Raw genomic sequence first — 15,834 nt, forward strand, 5'->3', positions numbered from 1 at the left:
AAAGTAAAAATTCAAAGCAGTCAAGGGGTTGAAAGATGGATTGGGTATGGACTTTTCTTCATCTATGTCAATTTTTGAAATGTCTCTCTCCCATCTCCACCATTCCCTTTGTTAATTGTCCTTGCTTACATTTAAAGGAAGGGAATTAGATCATCAAACAGGTCACTCACACCTACCTCTAACTTCACACACCTTGGTCAATGTGAAACAAGCTTGAACTGGTTATATGCTTCCCCACCATTTTTATTTATTGTAAGCTACTTTAAAAATTTTAGACAATGTTGTAATAAAAATATACACCTTTTCCCCCCATTATCCCCGGTCTTCTGGTGAAGCAAGCACTGTAATCAATGATTCTTATGTGTGAGGAGCAACTCCAAGTAGAGGCGTTCATGTCCCTAATGCTTTTTTATTTTTCCTCATCAGCAAATTTAAACTACAACTTTATCCTGATCCCACTGCTGCTCTTTGCCTCTTCTCCCCCCAGCCCTTCCACATTTACCAGCCTCCTCCCTACCTCCTCCCAGCCTTTCCCTTTGCCCTCCCCTTTCTTCTAGCCCCTCCTCCCAGTTGGGTCAGTGGCTTGAAACTTTTAAAAGCTCTGTGCTCCAAGTTACAAAAAAGCTTTTACGAGGTATCAGCACTTTTCTTTCATTAGGGGGAAGGCGTGAGGAAAGTACCAAACAGCAGCGGAGTTTTAAACTTTAAATAGACAGGTCTGAGTGCCTGAACTTGCCTTTTCATTTTACTTCATCCTCCAAGGAGTTCAATCACTTGGCGTGACTTCACTACTTTTAAGCAAAAGAGTAAGTTTTTAAAAAATGAGAACACGTTACCTATTAGTTTCTTTTTCTACAAGTAAAACTTTTCTAAAGTTTTAAAATGTGTTAAATGTAATTTTGAATTATGATACTGTAAATGGATTGATGGATTTGAAAGTGTTTCTATAGTTTTAAAGTTAAAATTTATTGTACCAAATATATATTTTGACTGTTAAAAAAGTTTCTATTAACATTGCAACAGGTGAAAAGGTTCAAACCTTTCCGATTAGAATAAAGGATTAGTTTACTGGATGTTCGGTTTTTCATTTTAGAGTATCATTTTATTTTGTTTTTGTCTTTTTTTGTAATCAGGAATAGTCTAGGTGCTATCATTTGTTGGGTGGCGGGGGGGGGGGGGCGGTTAGGCGCCTGGGTTGGGGGATTTGACTGACTACATCGGAAAAATCAAAGTGCAAATTTGCTTAGCGTGCTTCCTATAGTATTCTACACTTCATAGAATAAAGTGCTTTTTTCATATGGAAATCTTGATTGATGTTCTATAGCTTTGCAAAGCCAACTTCTTTTGTGACAAAGTGCTTTGTTAAAACATCGTGGTTACTTGACTTCCACGTGGTTCCTTCCTAGAATTTTCCCCATTAAACAAAAAGGTATAAAATTCAAGAGTATTAATATTATGCTTTAAAAATCAACAGTAAATTGTTACTTTGTGTTAGCAACCGCTATGGAAAGATTTGAGACCCCCAGGAGAGACAGCTTTTACTCGACCACGTTGGCAGTTTAGGAGATGAAATCTCTTGAATGGGTGGTGGTTAGTTACAGAGCATTAGAGATCAGACGTTTAAAAAAGAGTGTATGCCAGGGTGCTTTTCCAAAACCGTCTCCTAAAACAGGAGCTCCTAGAAAGAGCAGGAAAAAAACTTTCTTAAACAGCGCTTTGGGAGCTCCCCCCGCCAACACCCGCCGCCCCGCACCTTCCCTCTGCTCGAACCTGTAACAGAATTCAGAACTCTGGGGCAGTTCTTTGGAGTTGGAGCTCCTAGGGCAAAGATAACGCTAATACGTTGTTTAAAAGCGTTCAATTTTTAAAATACTTTTATTGGTAACACCCATTCTGTTCATCAGAAATGCAGCCATGCATTTTTGTGCCCGGTAAAGATTTTCTGTTCTGTGTAAATCTACAAACTAAAATAATTAGTTTAGATTCTTGACGTGACCCTGCAGTGGAAGTATTTGCACCAGTGAATGCTGAAAAGCAAATAAAAATGAAAGCTTTGCGGAGGCCGTGGGCCGGACGGACGCGGGGCGCCTCCTGCCATCTTAGCGTCTGCCGGGATCCTTCCCGCGCCTTCGCTGCCCGAACCAGCTCGGTTTTGGGACGTTTCCCCCAAATCCTCACAAGTCAAATCGAGCTCAGGTCCGAGTTCGTCACTGCAAAGGAACCCGGGGTGCGGGGTGGGAGGGATAGGAGGAGAGATGGGCTGGGTGCCAAATGGTAGAAGAACAAATGGTTGATTTAATTAAAGTTGTCAATCTAATTTCCCATCCCTCTCACACCAGCCCTTTTTTTTTTTTTTTTTTTTTTTTCCTCTTAAACTTGCTGAATCCCACTATCTCCGCGTTGGTAAGAAAACCTGAATACCTTGGGAATTGTGCTTAAATTGCACTTGCAACTCCCCTGGAAGTTCCTGAAACTTCCCGAGAACGAGGCGGGGCGGCTCAAGGGGAAAGGGCAGGGAGGAGAGACCCTCGGGAAGCTGATGATGCGTCCGGGGCAAGTCAGCCTGTTTCCGAGACGCGCGCCTCACGGTCGTAGCAGCGCTGCGCCCACCCTGCCCCTTTAGTGACCCAGCCAGCCTTTGCTGGGGGTTTCTGATAACGCTCATCGATAAGCTCTCCTTGCTCCCAAAAGGCGTGCTTCTCTTTCTCTCCAGGTACAAAGTAGGGGTGGGAAGGGGAGAGCCACACAATGTTGTAAAAAGAAGCGTGGCTTTATTTGGAAGACGGTTGAATTTCTTTTGCTTCCCCGACCCAGTTAGTAACGACAAGAAAGATACTGAATATCGCCCTCCGAAAATCGGGCGCATTTGAACTCGGTGAAAAGTGTCCCTGTGAGGAAGCCTAATGTTTACTTTTGTGCAAGGATAACTGGAAATTAAAGCGTCTAGTAATGCAGAGATTTCATTAAGCGAGCGCTCCCCTCCCCCCCGCGCCAGGAATGAAATAAGCCAGTTAGACAGAAAACAGTTTTGGGAGAAGACTAATTACTTCTGGGTAGGCCGAATTGACTGGAAATTATACCAAGCAAAGGCAGTACATTCCATTCCACCCTGGCGATGTTGATTCTATATTATTAGAACATTGTTCCCCCAGTGTGGGGGTGCTTTGTACTTCCCAAAGTCAGGGTAGACTGGTTACCTGGGAAAATGCAGTGGTAGTGCTTTGCTCCTACTATCTTCACTGTTTAAACATGTTCCACATTTTTCTAATGCCTTCTGAGGGTTCTTAACCCAGCCACTGAGTTCCTCACCCTTGGCGACTGTGATACCAACAATGCTGACACCCTCCTTGGGAAACATGGTTGCAAAGATGCTCCGCAGGAGGCAGATAAAAGGCTGTGCTTTCAGATACTGAAGGTTGCTTTGTTACTTAGATGTTTCCAATTCCTACATAGAGAAGGAGGGAAAAACACGGGGTGCATTCTTTCTTTTCTTTCCTCTACATCCAGGGGTGTAGCTTGGTTTGAGCCTTTATATATGATACCCGCAGGGAAGGGAATGATAGGACAGTCACCAGTGATTAATACCTTCCACTCCGCCTTTCCTGTTGTTCTGACTTATCTTCAGGATTCTCAGTTATTTGAAGAGATGTGTGGGAGCTTATCCGCACACACCAGTTCAACTCTGGAGAGAAAAAGTAATTATCTAGTGTTTATTATTAATGTAATATTCCGTATGGATAATTCAAGTTTTAAAAAATCTCCAGAGCATCTCTTCCATGGGAGATTAATGTATATATTTTTTAAATTCTTAGCATAATTGCCTAAATCCTCCATCTAAAGTCACCTTTTAACTATGTATGTACAGATTGTCTTTTACCTATTTTCAAACTGTGGTTAGCTCTTTTTTTTAAATACATCAGTGGCTTATACAATTTCATAAATTTCACATTCCAATTTCCCTATGCTTTTAAAATAATATTTTAAGAAAAATATATGTTTATCGTCAGCTGGGCATGATGGCTCATGCCTGTAATCCTAGCCCTTTGAGAGGCTGAGGTGGGAGGATCGCTTGGGGCCAGGAGTTTAAAACCAGCCTGAGCAACATAGCAAGACCCCACCTCTATAAAAAAAAATTTTTAAAAGAAAATGTATGTTTGTCAATCATTTCTTAGTTGCTGTTTTGCTAAAGAAAAGATGAAAAATTTAAAACCAAATGAGCTATATCTAAAGGTCGTCTAAAGAGTAAGAACCAAACTTTACTGAGCTGTTACTAAGAGCATCACGTGCATGAGTTATTTATTAAATTCTCATTGAAAAAAATAGACTATCTTAATCAATACACTTGTGAGGGCCCTAAGGGTGTCTTTATATGATTATAAATTAACAAGGCTATTCACTAAAAATAGTCAATTTGGAGGTGGAAGTAAGAGTAGGGGCAGAGGAAACGCCAAGGACTGATAGAAATATATATTAAGTTACATCACAATTGAAGAACATGGCTTTTAGCCTCAGCTTCTGACTTGGGATTTTCTCTCTGGTAGCCCTAAATTGATCTTGAGAAACTTGTTTTGGGGGAGAATTGAGTAGTAGCTGTTGAACTAGGGAGAGGATTGTCTTTTATGGGATGCACCATCCTCTCTTTGGTTGGAGTTCCTCACACCTCAATCCCCATCTCATCTCATTAAGTGGATGCTAATGTAAGTTCAGTGATGAGGAGGGGTAAGAGCTGGGGAAGGAAGGCTTGTTGGTGTTTTTATGTTGTCCTCCCCTCTGCCCCCAAAATAAGCAGTTCACAACATCAAATACCTACACAAATGTGCAACTCTTTATAAATAGATTTTTACACACAGTAAGTTTGATACACTATAGTTAGGCCATCTAGGTATAAATAAGGAAGTAAAGGTTGGGTATTATCTGATGAACTGGGAATCTTTTCCATGGTACTTGATTCTAATCACTTTGGTGCCTGCATAGACTCAGAATGTAAAGATGTTACATTAACCAGGGTTAATATCAACTGCTGCTCTTCCCCTTCAGAGCCCTAGCCTTCCCCGATATTTATCATTCTTGAAATAAACACGATTTTAAACAGGCTATTTCTTCTTGTAATAGTGTCCTTGGCTACAATAAAATTGTGTGGTACAATCGGAGTTAGAACATTGTAGAACTAGGGGACAACCACACAGTTGTGTTTTTTCTTTTTTTTTTTTTTGTTTTGTGTTTTAAATCTTAACCTGCAACAACCTAACAGTGAACTGAATGTACAAGCATGATACCTGATGCAGTTCTACAAGAATCCTAACCCTCATTAGGATCTCATTTAACAAGTTCAGGAAGCTCTTTGTTAAAAAGCCTTTTTTCTTTTTTCTTTTTTTTTTTAAGCCTGTCAAATTTAGCAGTGGGGGTTGTAAAGAGCCTTTTTTCTTAATTTAGCTCTTTTGCCTGCTCAGGAATCATTTGAAGCATGTTGTTTCAACAAACAGTTCTCTGTTTCAGCAATTGTCACTTGAAAATTTAACAGTATGAGAATGAGATGATGACAATACTTTTTTACTGTGAAGTTTCCTTTTTAATTAATTTGAAACTTTAGAAATTTGAGATATAACTACAATTAAGAGAATCCCAAAGAGACAGAAAAAAACAAACAAAAACTTTTTTTTTTTTTTGCACAGTATCTTTCTATTTTTTGTGGAAGCCCCATTTAATTCATTTAACATGTAGCTATACCCCAATTAATTAATTCTTTTCTTTTCTTTTCTTTTCTTTGAGACGGAGTTTCACTCTGTCACCCAGGTTGGAGTGCAGTGGTGTGATCTCTGCTCACTGCAGCCTCCGCCTCTGGGGTTCAAGCAATTCTCCTGCCTCAGCCTCCAGAGTAGCTGGGATTACAGGCACCGGCCACCACGCCTGGCTACTTTTTTTTTTTTTTTTTTTTGGTCGTTTTTTTTCTTTGAGACGGAGTCTCGCTCTGTCGCCCAGGCTGCAGTGCAGTGGCGCGATCCCGGCTCACTGCAAGCTCCGCCTCCCGGGTTCACGCCATTCTCCTGCCTCAGCCTCCCGAGTAGCTGGGACTACAGGTGCCCGCCACCACGCCCGGCTAATTTTTTTGTATTTTTTTTATTTTTAGTAGAGACGGGGTTTCACCGTGTTAGCCAGGATGGTCTCTATCTCCTAACCTCGTGATCCGCCCGCCTCGGCCTCCCAAAGTGCTGGGACTACAGGCTTGAGCCACCGCACCCGGTCTACTTTTTTGTGTTTTTAGTAGAGATGGGATTTCACTATGTTGGCCAGGCTGATCTCAAACTCTTGACCTCAGATGATCCTCCCACCTCGGCCTCCCGAAGTGCTGGAATTACAGGTGTGAGCCACATCTCTTACTCTTTTAAGCACTGGGGATACAGCAGTGAACAAAGCAAACTCCCTCGTATTGTTCACATTCCGGTTAAGGAAGGCAAATAATAAATCCTTCTCATGGAAGGAGGTACATAGTAATCAGGCAAATATTTACTATATCAAGTAGAGAGAAAGTCTATTAAAATAATAATTTTTTAAAAACCAGGGCAAAGGGAATAGGAAATGACAGGACTGGGGAAAGGATGTTGCTATTTCATATTTGGTGGTCAGGAAAGTTGGCTGATGAGGTGAGACCTGCAACAAGTGAGGATGTGAGCTGCGTGGATGGAGCAGAGCTCATCAAACCAAGCTGATTGTTGGTTTGTTTTCTCAAGATTGACTGATTACTCGGAGTATAGGTTGGCAAGTAGGTGACCAGGCTAATGACATGAAACCTAGCAAACTGTTGATGGCTGAGATCAAGCTAAGGGTGGCTGTTTTAAGTGTGGAGGAATAGACAACTGAGTTCACTCAATGACATTTACTGGAGGGGCAGAGGTTATTATAAAAGTGAAAGAAAACATTACAAGGGTTTGCATTTGAGTTTTTGGGCATGAATATTTTTGGGTGTTAGTACATTAGACACACACATGATTTCCCTTTCCTCCCAAAATATCCATTAAATGATTTTATCGGGAACTTCATAGACATTTCCTTACATAGGTTTAGACTCTGATTTTATTCTTTCAGATATTAAAGACCTTCACCTTCTCTTTTCTTTCAATCATAAAAAGATGCTGGATATCAAATTTCACTTTAGTTTTCAATAATCCTATTTACCTTTATTTAAGTCTCCATTCTCAACTCATTACATTTGTCTCTTCTTGAGAAAAATATTTAAAGTCGATAGTAAAATACTTAATTCTAACAACTATTACTATATTAATGGCATGGAAAGACTTGACTGCAACTTCGGCACATGCTCTAGCAAAAGGCATAGTCAAATGTAATTTAAAATCAAAGCTTTATTTTTAAGAGATCTCATTTGAATTAAAGCGTTTCAGTTCTTCTGCTCTCAGGGAGCTGCAGATGGAGATGTAAGGAGTGACAAGGGGCTGTGGAGCCAAGGCTGACCTCAATGCCGGGTGCCCAGAGAGCTGCTGCTCCTGGTACTCAGCCCCTTGGATTTTTTAGATTGTTCCTTCTGCTTTCCTGACATTTCTCCCACTCCTAAATATTTTGAACAAGAAAGGGCCAGAAATGTCAAGAATTGTAACAAACACCAAAAAAACCTTACTTCCTAGGCCCCACCTCCAGAAATTCAGATTCATTCAGACTGGTGAAGACCAGGAATGTATGTTTTTAACAAATGCTGCCAAGTGACTGTGATGCAGTTCAGGAAAGGGGCCAGAGGGGCCTCAGGCTGGTCACACTTAGTGCCTGTAGCTTTGGGCATCCATCCAGTCTAGGGGGCCATGAAGAGCAATGGAAATGTAATCTAACATGGTGCATAGATGGCAAAAAGCGTGGTCCAGCTGCTAAGACTCTGCTCTTAACAAGAACTTTGCACAACTCCTCTTAGACAGACCTTGGTCTACATATAAAGCACCAACTCAGTATCCTAGAGGTGAAGGCATGAATATATGTGATATGTCCAGCTGCATTGGTCTTCTCACGTATCAAATAAGAAATATACCTGTTTCCCCCTGCTGAATAAAAGTGCAGTTTATAGTCTGTAGATCAATGCCAGGGATTCTGCCCTTTTATTATAAGAGGATATTAACTTACCATACAAGACTTGGAAAAATGAAGATATTAAACCAGTTTGGGAAGGTGCAGCAGGGAGGAACAACCAGTTGCCAAAATTTGATTCATGGCAAAGTGAGCAACTACCAAAAAAAAGGGAACAATTTTTGTTACCTGTTTTTGGGCAGCTGTCACATTAAACATTATTTGATGGTATCTATGATAGTGGTGATCGACAGGTAGCTACATGTTACAGGATACTCGGTGTCCAATTCGATAATTCATATCTTATTAAGATGAAAGAGTATAACTCATTAATGCAAATGACAACTGCATGGGTGCTTAAAGAAAAGACAACTTTGCAATTAAGTTACTAGAGTATTAAAAAAGAACTAATGAAGAGCTGTCTGATGACTTAGTTCACATACTATGGAACTGTGGAGTGTTTTTGTAGAATCTCAAAATTATATGAAAGTCATGTATCATATGAATTTTTTTATAGAATGTAAATAAAGACTATACTTTCAGGGATCATTTCTATAGTTTGTTACTAGAATGTAAATAAACTTAGTGATGAATTACTATAAGCATCTACACAATCATATTTTACTTTGAGTAATGATGAAATCCTAGCTAAAATAACTTCTGTTGTGCCTGGTCATATTTCTAGATATGATAGGTTTGTCTTCAGCTCTATCATTGCATGAATGTGATGAGATGTATGCAAACAGTTTATCTTGTTATACTTGATTGTTTTTGTTATTTTTCCCCTAGCAATTGAAATATGTGAGCAAAAGCAGATGACACTGGCAAAATACTGTAATTTTTTACAAACAGAATTAGGGCCAGTTTTACACATCATCACATAGAAACTGTCTATTGATATAGCTCCAAAGATTCTGTTTGTCTGACCCTCATGGACTATACTTCTTCATTTCCAGTCTAGTATTTTCTGCTAAATTGTAGGGGTTTTTTTTCTTTCACATTCTCTCACCATCAAACTGTCCATCACGGCTAAATTACTCCCTCACTTCAAGCCTTTCCTTGGCTCTTCAACTGTCTTTGTCAGCCTTTCAAGCCTTTGTTCTTATTTGACTGCTGTTTTAAATTGATGCTGTTTTCATACATCAATTTCACTTTCTAACTTGTCACTTCAGAATCTAAAATGACCCTTCCTAAGTAAAAGGGAAGCTCCCTTTTTTATGACCACTGGGGGAGTGTTATTTCTGTGGCCTTCACACCCACCTCCCACTCTTACTCAGCGTTCTTTGGCACCAGTCCCTGGGCTGTCATCAAATGTACCCATGATACCGTGGTACCATCTAGCTGGTGCATAGTTTAGCTTTATGGCTCAGCCATCTCTTCTTTGTTCGGTCCAGGAAATCCCAGGTCAGGTGCCCATTTCATTTTTTCTTGTTCTCTATGGCCGGGAGATGCAGTCATTAGACAGAAATGTAATGTTGCTTACTGAGGAAGAAGACTCCCCTGGATTTCATTTACTTCCTACAAGGAGATACAGCTCAATAGTTCAACACCAGAAGAGAAACTCCTTTATATTCAGATACTGAACATATTTCTAAGAAGCCTAAATAATCCTACCTTTAGATACTCTATTTAGAATTCATTACTAAGCTCCTGCAAAGTTTTAGCTTTGCTTGTTTTTAATTATTAAACAATCTTTGACTAATTTGTCCTTTTCTAAACCCTCCAATTACTACTATCTGCTGAAAATTAGCCTATATTCCCTATGCCTGCCACATCATGTTACTCACTTCTTCCCAGCTTTCAGCCCTGGCTAAGGTTGTATATATCAAAGCCTGGAAACATTTCTAGCTTTAGCGCAGCCTTACTGTACTTTTAAAACCAATGTGAGGCATTGAAAAGACTTGCCTGGGGATTGTGAATCTTCTTCTGGCTCTGCCTATAGCTAAATATTTCCTATACCCTGAGAACCTCTGAGAACCTCAATTTTTATCAGCTAAATGGATAATCGGCAATTAGAAGCATAAATTGAACTAGACAACTTTGGGGATTCTTGTTGGTTTCTACTGACTTACATCTTTTTATTGAGACGGAGTCTCTCTTTGTCACCCAGGCTGGAGTGCAGTGGCGTGATCTCTGCAAGCTCCGCCTCCCGGATTCAAGCGATTCTCTTGCCTTAGCCTCCCGAGTAGCTGGGACTACAGGCTCCCACCACCACATCTGGCTAATTTCTTGTATTTTTTGTAGAGACGGGGTTTCACCATGTTAGCCAGGATGGTCTGAATCTCCTGACCTCATGATCCACCCGCCTCCCAAAGTGCTTATAGGCGTGAGTGCATTATAGGCGTGAGCCACCACGCCTGGCCAGATCTTTTTCTTATCCTCAGTAATGGAGAAGGCGTAGACTTTAGATAGCTAGATATTGATAAGAAGTTAAATGTGATGTATAGCCTGAGGGTCCAAAGCCCAGTAAGGGAACTTTAAAGTATATAACAATGAAAAGATGAAAACCAATCTTTTCTGGCTGGAGAAAACACCCTGAAGTAGGTTTTGTTTGTTTGTTTTTAAATAAGGCTGTAAGTAGTATTGAGACAAAATGAACTTTTTACATGAAGTGTGATGTGTATTTAGTCTTTGTTTTTCAAAGTAGGTTACTACATATAATGACACGTTGTAGCAAAAGAGTATATTTCCACACAGCCTACTTTTTCTCTGGACAGAAGGCTGACTTCTGAGCTGCATAAGTCACTGCTTAAGAAAAAAATAGTCACCATTGCTTGGGAGGCTAAGGCAGGAGGATTGCTTGAGCCCAGGAGCCTGGGCAACATAGTGAAATCCTGTCTCTAAAAAAAGAAACAGAAAAGTGTAAATGACAACAATACAGGGTATGCACAAATTACACTTGATATACCATTGAAAAATCTTCCAGAGGCCAGGCGTGGTGGCTCACACCTGTAATCCCAGCACTTTGGGAGGCTGAGGTAGGTGGATCACCTGAGGTCAGGAGTTCGAGACCAGCCTGAGCAATATGGAGAAACCTCATCTCTACTAAAAATACAAAATCAGCCAGGCGTGATGGCACATGCCTGTAATCCCAGCTACTTAGGAGGCTGAGGCAGGAGAATCGCTGGAACCTAAGAGGTGGAAGTTGTGGTGAGCTGAGATTGTGCCATTGCACTCCAGCCTGGGCAACAAGAGGGAAACACCATCTTAAAAAAAAAAATCTTTCAGAGTGAAATTAGTAATAAAATGATATATAATAGCATTAAAGTTTTGGAAAGAAGGTTATGGATGTGTGTTTATAGGTATTCTTACCTGGATTCTTGATACCTATGCTTTGAATAACACACATCAGGATTTTGCTTAGCAAACACAGACCTACCAGGCAAAAACTGTCCTCATTTATCAGACAAATAAAAGGAGCAGAGGCTTAGCACAGGTGGCTTCTCAAGTCACACAGCAAGGCAGTGGTTGAGCAAGCAATACATCTTCCCAGGTTAAAGACTGCAACTCATCATCTGTTGCTTCTAAGACTTACTTTGTCTCAACAAACAAAACAAAACACTTGTTAGATCTTTTCTTCGTTGGCAAAAATGGGACAGGAAGAGTTTGCACTTGGTTTTTTGTGAAAGAATGTTAGAAATACGTGAAACCGTTGGTAGTATTTTGACTATCACCTGAAAGGTACTAAATGTTAAACTAGTAATTTGCAATCTGTGATCCTTGAATTGTCTCTTTGTTTCTTTCAGGTGGTGCCCAGGCAACATGGGTGACTGGAGCGCCTTAGGCAAGCTCCTTGACAAGGTTCAAGCCTACTCAACTGCTGGAGGGAAGGTGTGGCTGTCAGTACTTTTCATTTTCCGAATCCTGCTGCTGGGGACAGCGGTTGAGTCAGCCTGGGGAGATGAGCAGTCTGCCTTTCGTTGTAACACTCAGCAACCTGGTTGTGAAAACGTCTGCTATGACAAGTCTTTCCCAATCTCTCATGTGCGCTTCTGGGTCCTGCAGATCATATTTGTGTCTGTACCCACACTCTTGTACCTGGCTCATGTGTTCTATGTGATGCGAAAGGAAGAGAAACTGAACAAGAAAGAGGAAGAACTCAAGGTTGCCCAAACTGATGGTGTCAATGTGGACATGCACTTGAAGCAGATTGAGATAAAGAAGTTCAAGTACGGTATTGAAGAGCATGGTAAGGTGAAAATGCGAGGGGGGTTGCTGCGAACCTACATCATCAGTATCCTCTTCAAGTCTATCTTTGAGGTGGCCTTCTTGCTGATCCAGTGGTACATCTATGGATTCAGCTTGAGTGCTGTTTACACTTGCAAAAGAGATCCCTGCCCACATCAGGTGGACTGTTTCCTCTCTCGCCCCACAGAGAAAACCATCTTCATCATCTTCATGCTGGTGGTGTCCTTGGTGTCCCTGGCCTTGAATATCATTGAACTCTTCTATGTTTTCTTCAAGGGCGTTAAGGATCGGGTTAAGGGAAAGAGCGACCCTTACCATGCGACCAGTGGCACGCTGAGCCCTGCCAAAGACTGTGGGTCTCAAAAATATGCTTATTTCAATGGCTGCTCCTCACCAACCGCTCCCCTCTCACCTATGTCTCCTCCTGGGTACAAGCTGGTTACTGGCGACAGAAACAATTCTTCTTGCCGCAATTACAACAAGCAAGCAAGTGAGCAAAACTGGGCTAATTACAGTGCAGAACAAAATCGAATGGGGCAGGCGGGAAGCACCATCTCTAACTCCCATGCACAGCCTTTTGATTTCCCCGATGATAACCAGAATTCTAAAAAACTAGCTGCTGGACATGAATTACAGCCACTAGCCATTGTGGACCAGCGACCTTCAAGCAGAGCCAGCAGTCGTGCCAGCAGCAGACCTCGGCCTGATGACCTGGAGATCTAGATACAGGCTTGAAAGCATCAAGATTCCACTCAATTGTGGAGAAGAAAAAAGGTGCTGTAGAAAGTGCACCAGGTGTTAATTTTGATCCGGTGGAGGTGGTACTCAACAGCCTTATTCATGAGGCTTAGAAAACACAAAGACATTAGAATACCTAGGTTCACTGGGGGTGTATGGGGTAGATGGGTGGAGAGGGAGGGGATAAGAGAGGTGCATGTTGGTATTTAAAGTAGTGGATTCAAAGAACTTAGATTATAAATAAGAGTTCCATTAGGTGATACATAGATAAGGGCTTTTTCTCCCCGCAAACACCCCTAAGAATGGTTCTGTGTATGTGAATGAGTGGGTGGTAATTGTGGCTAAATATTTTTGTTTTACCAAGAAACTGAAATAATTCTGGCCAGGAATAAATACTTCCTGAACATCTTAGGTCTTTTCAACAAGAAAAAGACAGAGGATTGTCCTTAAGTCCCTGCTAAAACATTCCATTGTTAAAATTTGCACTTTGAAGGTAAGCTTTCTAGGCCTGACCCTCCAGGTGTCAATGGACTTGTGCTACTATATTTTTTTATTCTTGGTATCAGTTTAAAATTCAGACAAGGCCCACAGAATAAGATTTTCCATGCATTTGCAAATATGTATATTCTTTTTCCATCCACTTGCACAATATCATTACCATCACTTTTTCATCATTCCTCAGCTACTACTCACATTCATTTAATGGTTTCTGTAAACATTTTTAAGACAGTTGGGATGTCACTTAACATTTTTCTTTTTTTGAGCTAAAGTCAGGGAATCAAGCCATGCTTAATATTTAACAATCACTTGTATGTGTGTGGAAGAGTTTGTTTTGTTTGTCATGTATTGGTACAAGCAGATACAGTATAAACTCACAAACACAGATTTGAAAATAATGCACATACGGTGTTCAAATTTGAACCTTTCTCATGGATTTTTGTGGTGTGGGCCAATATGGTGTTTACATTATATAATTCCTGCTGTGGCAAGTAAAGCACACTTTTTTTTTCTCCTAAAATGTTTTTCCCCGTGTATCCTATTATGGATACTGGTTTTGTTAATTATGATTCTTTATTTTCTCTCCTTTTCTTAAGGATATAGCAGTAATGCTATTACTGAAATGAATTTCCTTTTTCTGAAATGTAATCATTGATGCTTGAATGATAGAATTTTAGTACTGTAAACAGGCTTTAGTCATTAATGTGAGAGACTTAGAAAAAATGCTTAGAGTGGACTATTAAATGTGCCTAAATGAATTTTGCAGTAACTGGTATTCTTGGGTTTTCCTACTTAATACACAGTAATTCAGAACTTGTATTCTATTATGAGTTTAACAGTCTTTTGGAGTGACCAGCAACTTTGATGTTTGCACTAAGATTTTATTTGGAATGCAAGAGAGGTTGAAAGAGGTTTCAGTAGTACACATACAACTAATTTATTTGAACTATATGTTGAAGACATCTACCAGTTTCTCCAAATGCCTTTTTTAAAACTCATCACAGAAGATTGGTGAAAATGCTGAGTATGACACTTTTCTTCTTGCATGCATGTCAGCTACATAAACAGTTTTGTACAATGAAAATTACTAATTTGTTTGACATTCCATGTTAAACTACGGTCATGTTCAGCTTCATTGCATGTAATGTAGACCTAGTCCATCAGATCATGTGTTCTGGAGAGTGTTCTTTATTCAATAAAGTTTTAATTTAGTATAAACATAGCCTCTATATTCCGTGTGATTTGTTTCCCCTGCCGAGATGGAGTCTTGCTCTGTCACCCAGGCTGGAGTGCAGTGGCGCGATCTCGTCTCACTGCAACCCTTGTCTCCGGGTTCAAGCAATTCTCCTGCCTCACCCTCCCGAATAGCTGGGATTACAGGCACCACCACCACACCTGGCTAATTTTTGTATTTTTAGTAGAGATGGGGTTTCACCATGTTGGCCAGGCTGGTCTGGAACTGCTGACCTTGTGATCTGCCTACCTCAGCCTCCCAAAGGGCTGGGATTACAGGGGTGAGCCACCGCACCTGGCCTATATTTAAAACTCATTTTTGGCATCTATTTGAGATTATTTAAACACACTTCTATTGGTAATCAGAACTTCAGCAAATAACAGTCATGTTTTCAGGGACAATATTTATCATTAGCTCTGTTCAGTGCAACATACATTGTAAACATTTTTGGATATTTATTGAACCAAAAGGAAGATAAAGTGTTGAATTTGAAATACATCTTTAATGGGATGTGTGATAGAGTTTGAAATAAGGAAATATTGAGCCTGTAATCCCAGCACTTTGGGAGGCCGAGGTGGGTGGATCACCAGATGTTGGGAGTTCCAGACCAGCCTGACCAACATGGAGAAACCCTGTCTCTACCAAAAATACAAAATTAGCTGGGCATAGTGGCATATGCCTGTAATCCCAGCTACTCGGGAGGCGGAGGTTGCAGTGAGCCGAGATCGCCCCATTGCACTCCAGCATGGGCAACAAGAACAAAACTCCGTCTAAAGAAAAAAAAAAGGAAATACTGAGTAATTTAGTAGATCAGACATGACACGAGTAAGCACAAAATCTTGATGAAATTTTAAAGCTGGAAAGCCTGGAGAAACGAATAATAATGGGGTCAGTTTGAGTATAGTTACAAGAAGCAGCAAAAGAATAAAATTCATCTTAATTTCAGTACACAATATTATAAAAATACAGAAAACAAGGTTTAAAAAATTCAAGATACCCAAGAAAAACAACCATTCAAAGGGAGTAGAACAATTCTGGGCAATTGATAATATTGTAGTTTAAAATATAAAATATTGACACTTGAAGTCACACTTCAAGGATGTTTTCTGTTA

The 15,834-nt window shown here is 40.4% G+C and overlaps 1 protein-coding gene and 1 pseudogene across 1 annotated transcript; both read left to right on the forward strand.

Annotated features, from left to right (window-relative positions):
• Window positions 1-568: 568 nt before the first annotated feature.
• Window positions 569-14,710, forward strand: GJA1 (gap junction protein alpha 1). Its single transcript, XM_001164338.4, has 2 exons — window positions 569-806; window positions 11,811-14,710. The coding sequence occupies exon 2, from the start codon at window positions 11,827-11,829 to the stop codon at window positions 12,973-12,975; it is 1,149 nt and encodes a 382-aa protein (XP_001164338.3). The 5' UTR covers window positions 569-806; window positions 11,811-11,826; the 3' UTR covers window positions 12,976-14,710.
• On the forward strand, window positions 8,592-8,668 carry LOC112209551 (small nucleolar RNA U3; annotated as a pseudogene).
• Window positions 14,711-15,834: the final 1,124 nt, after the last annotated feature.

The sequence above is a fragment of the Pan troglodytes genome, chromosome 5, assembly GCF_028858775.2.
Source record: "Pan troglodytes isolate AG18354 chromosome 5, NHGRI_mPanTro3-v2.0_pri, whole genome shotgun sequence".
In the NCBI taxonomy this organism is placed as follows: domain Eukaryota; kingdom Metazoa; phylum Chordata; class Mammalia; order Primates; family Hominidae; genus Pan; species Pan troglodytes.

Excerpts from the sequence above, each read along its gene's own strand:
- GJA1 (XM_001164338.4), top strand. The coding sequence starts at position 11,827 with ATGGGTGACTGGAGCGCCTTAGGCAAGCTCCTTGACAAGGTTCAAGCC.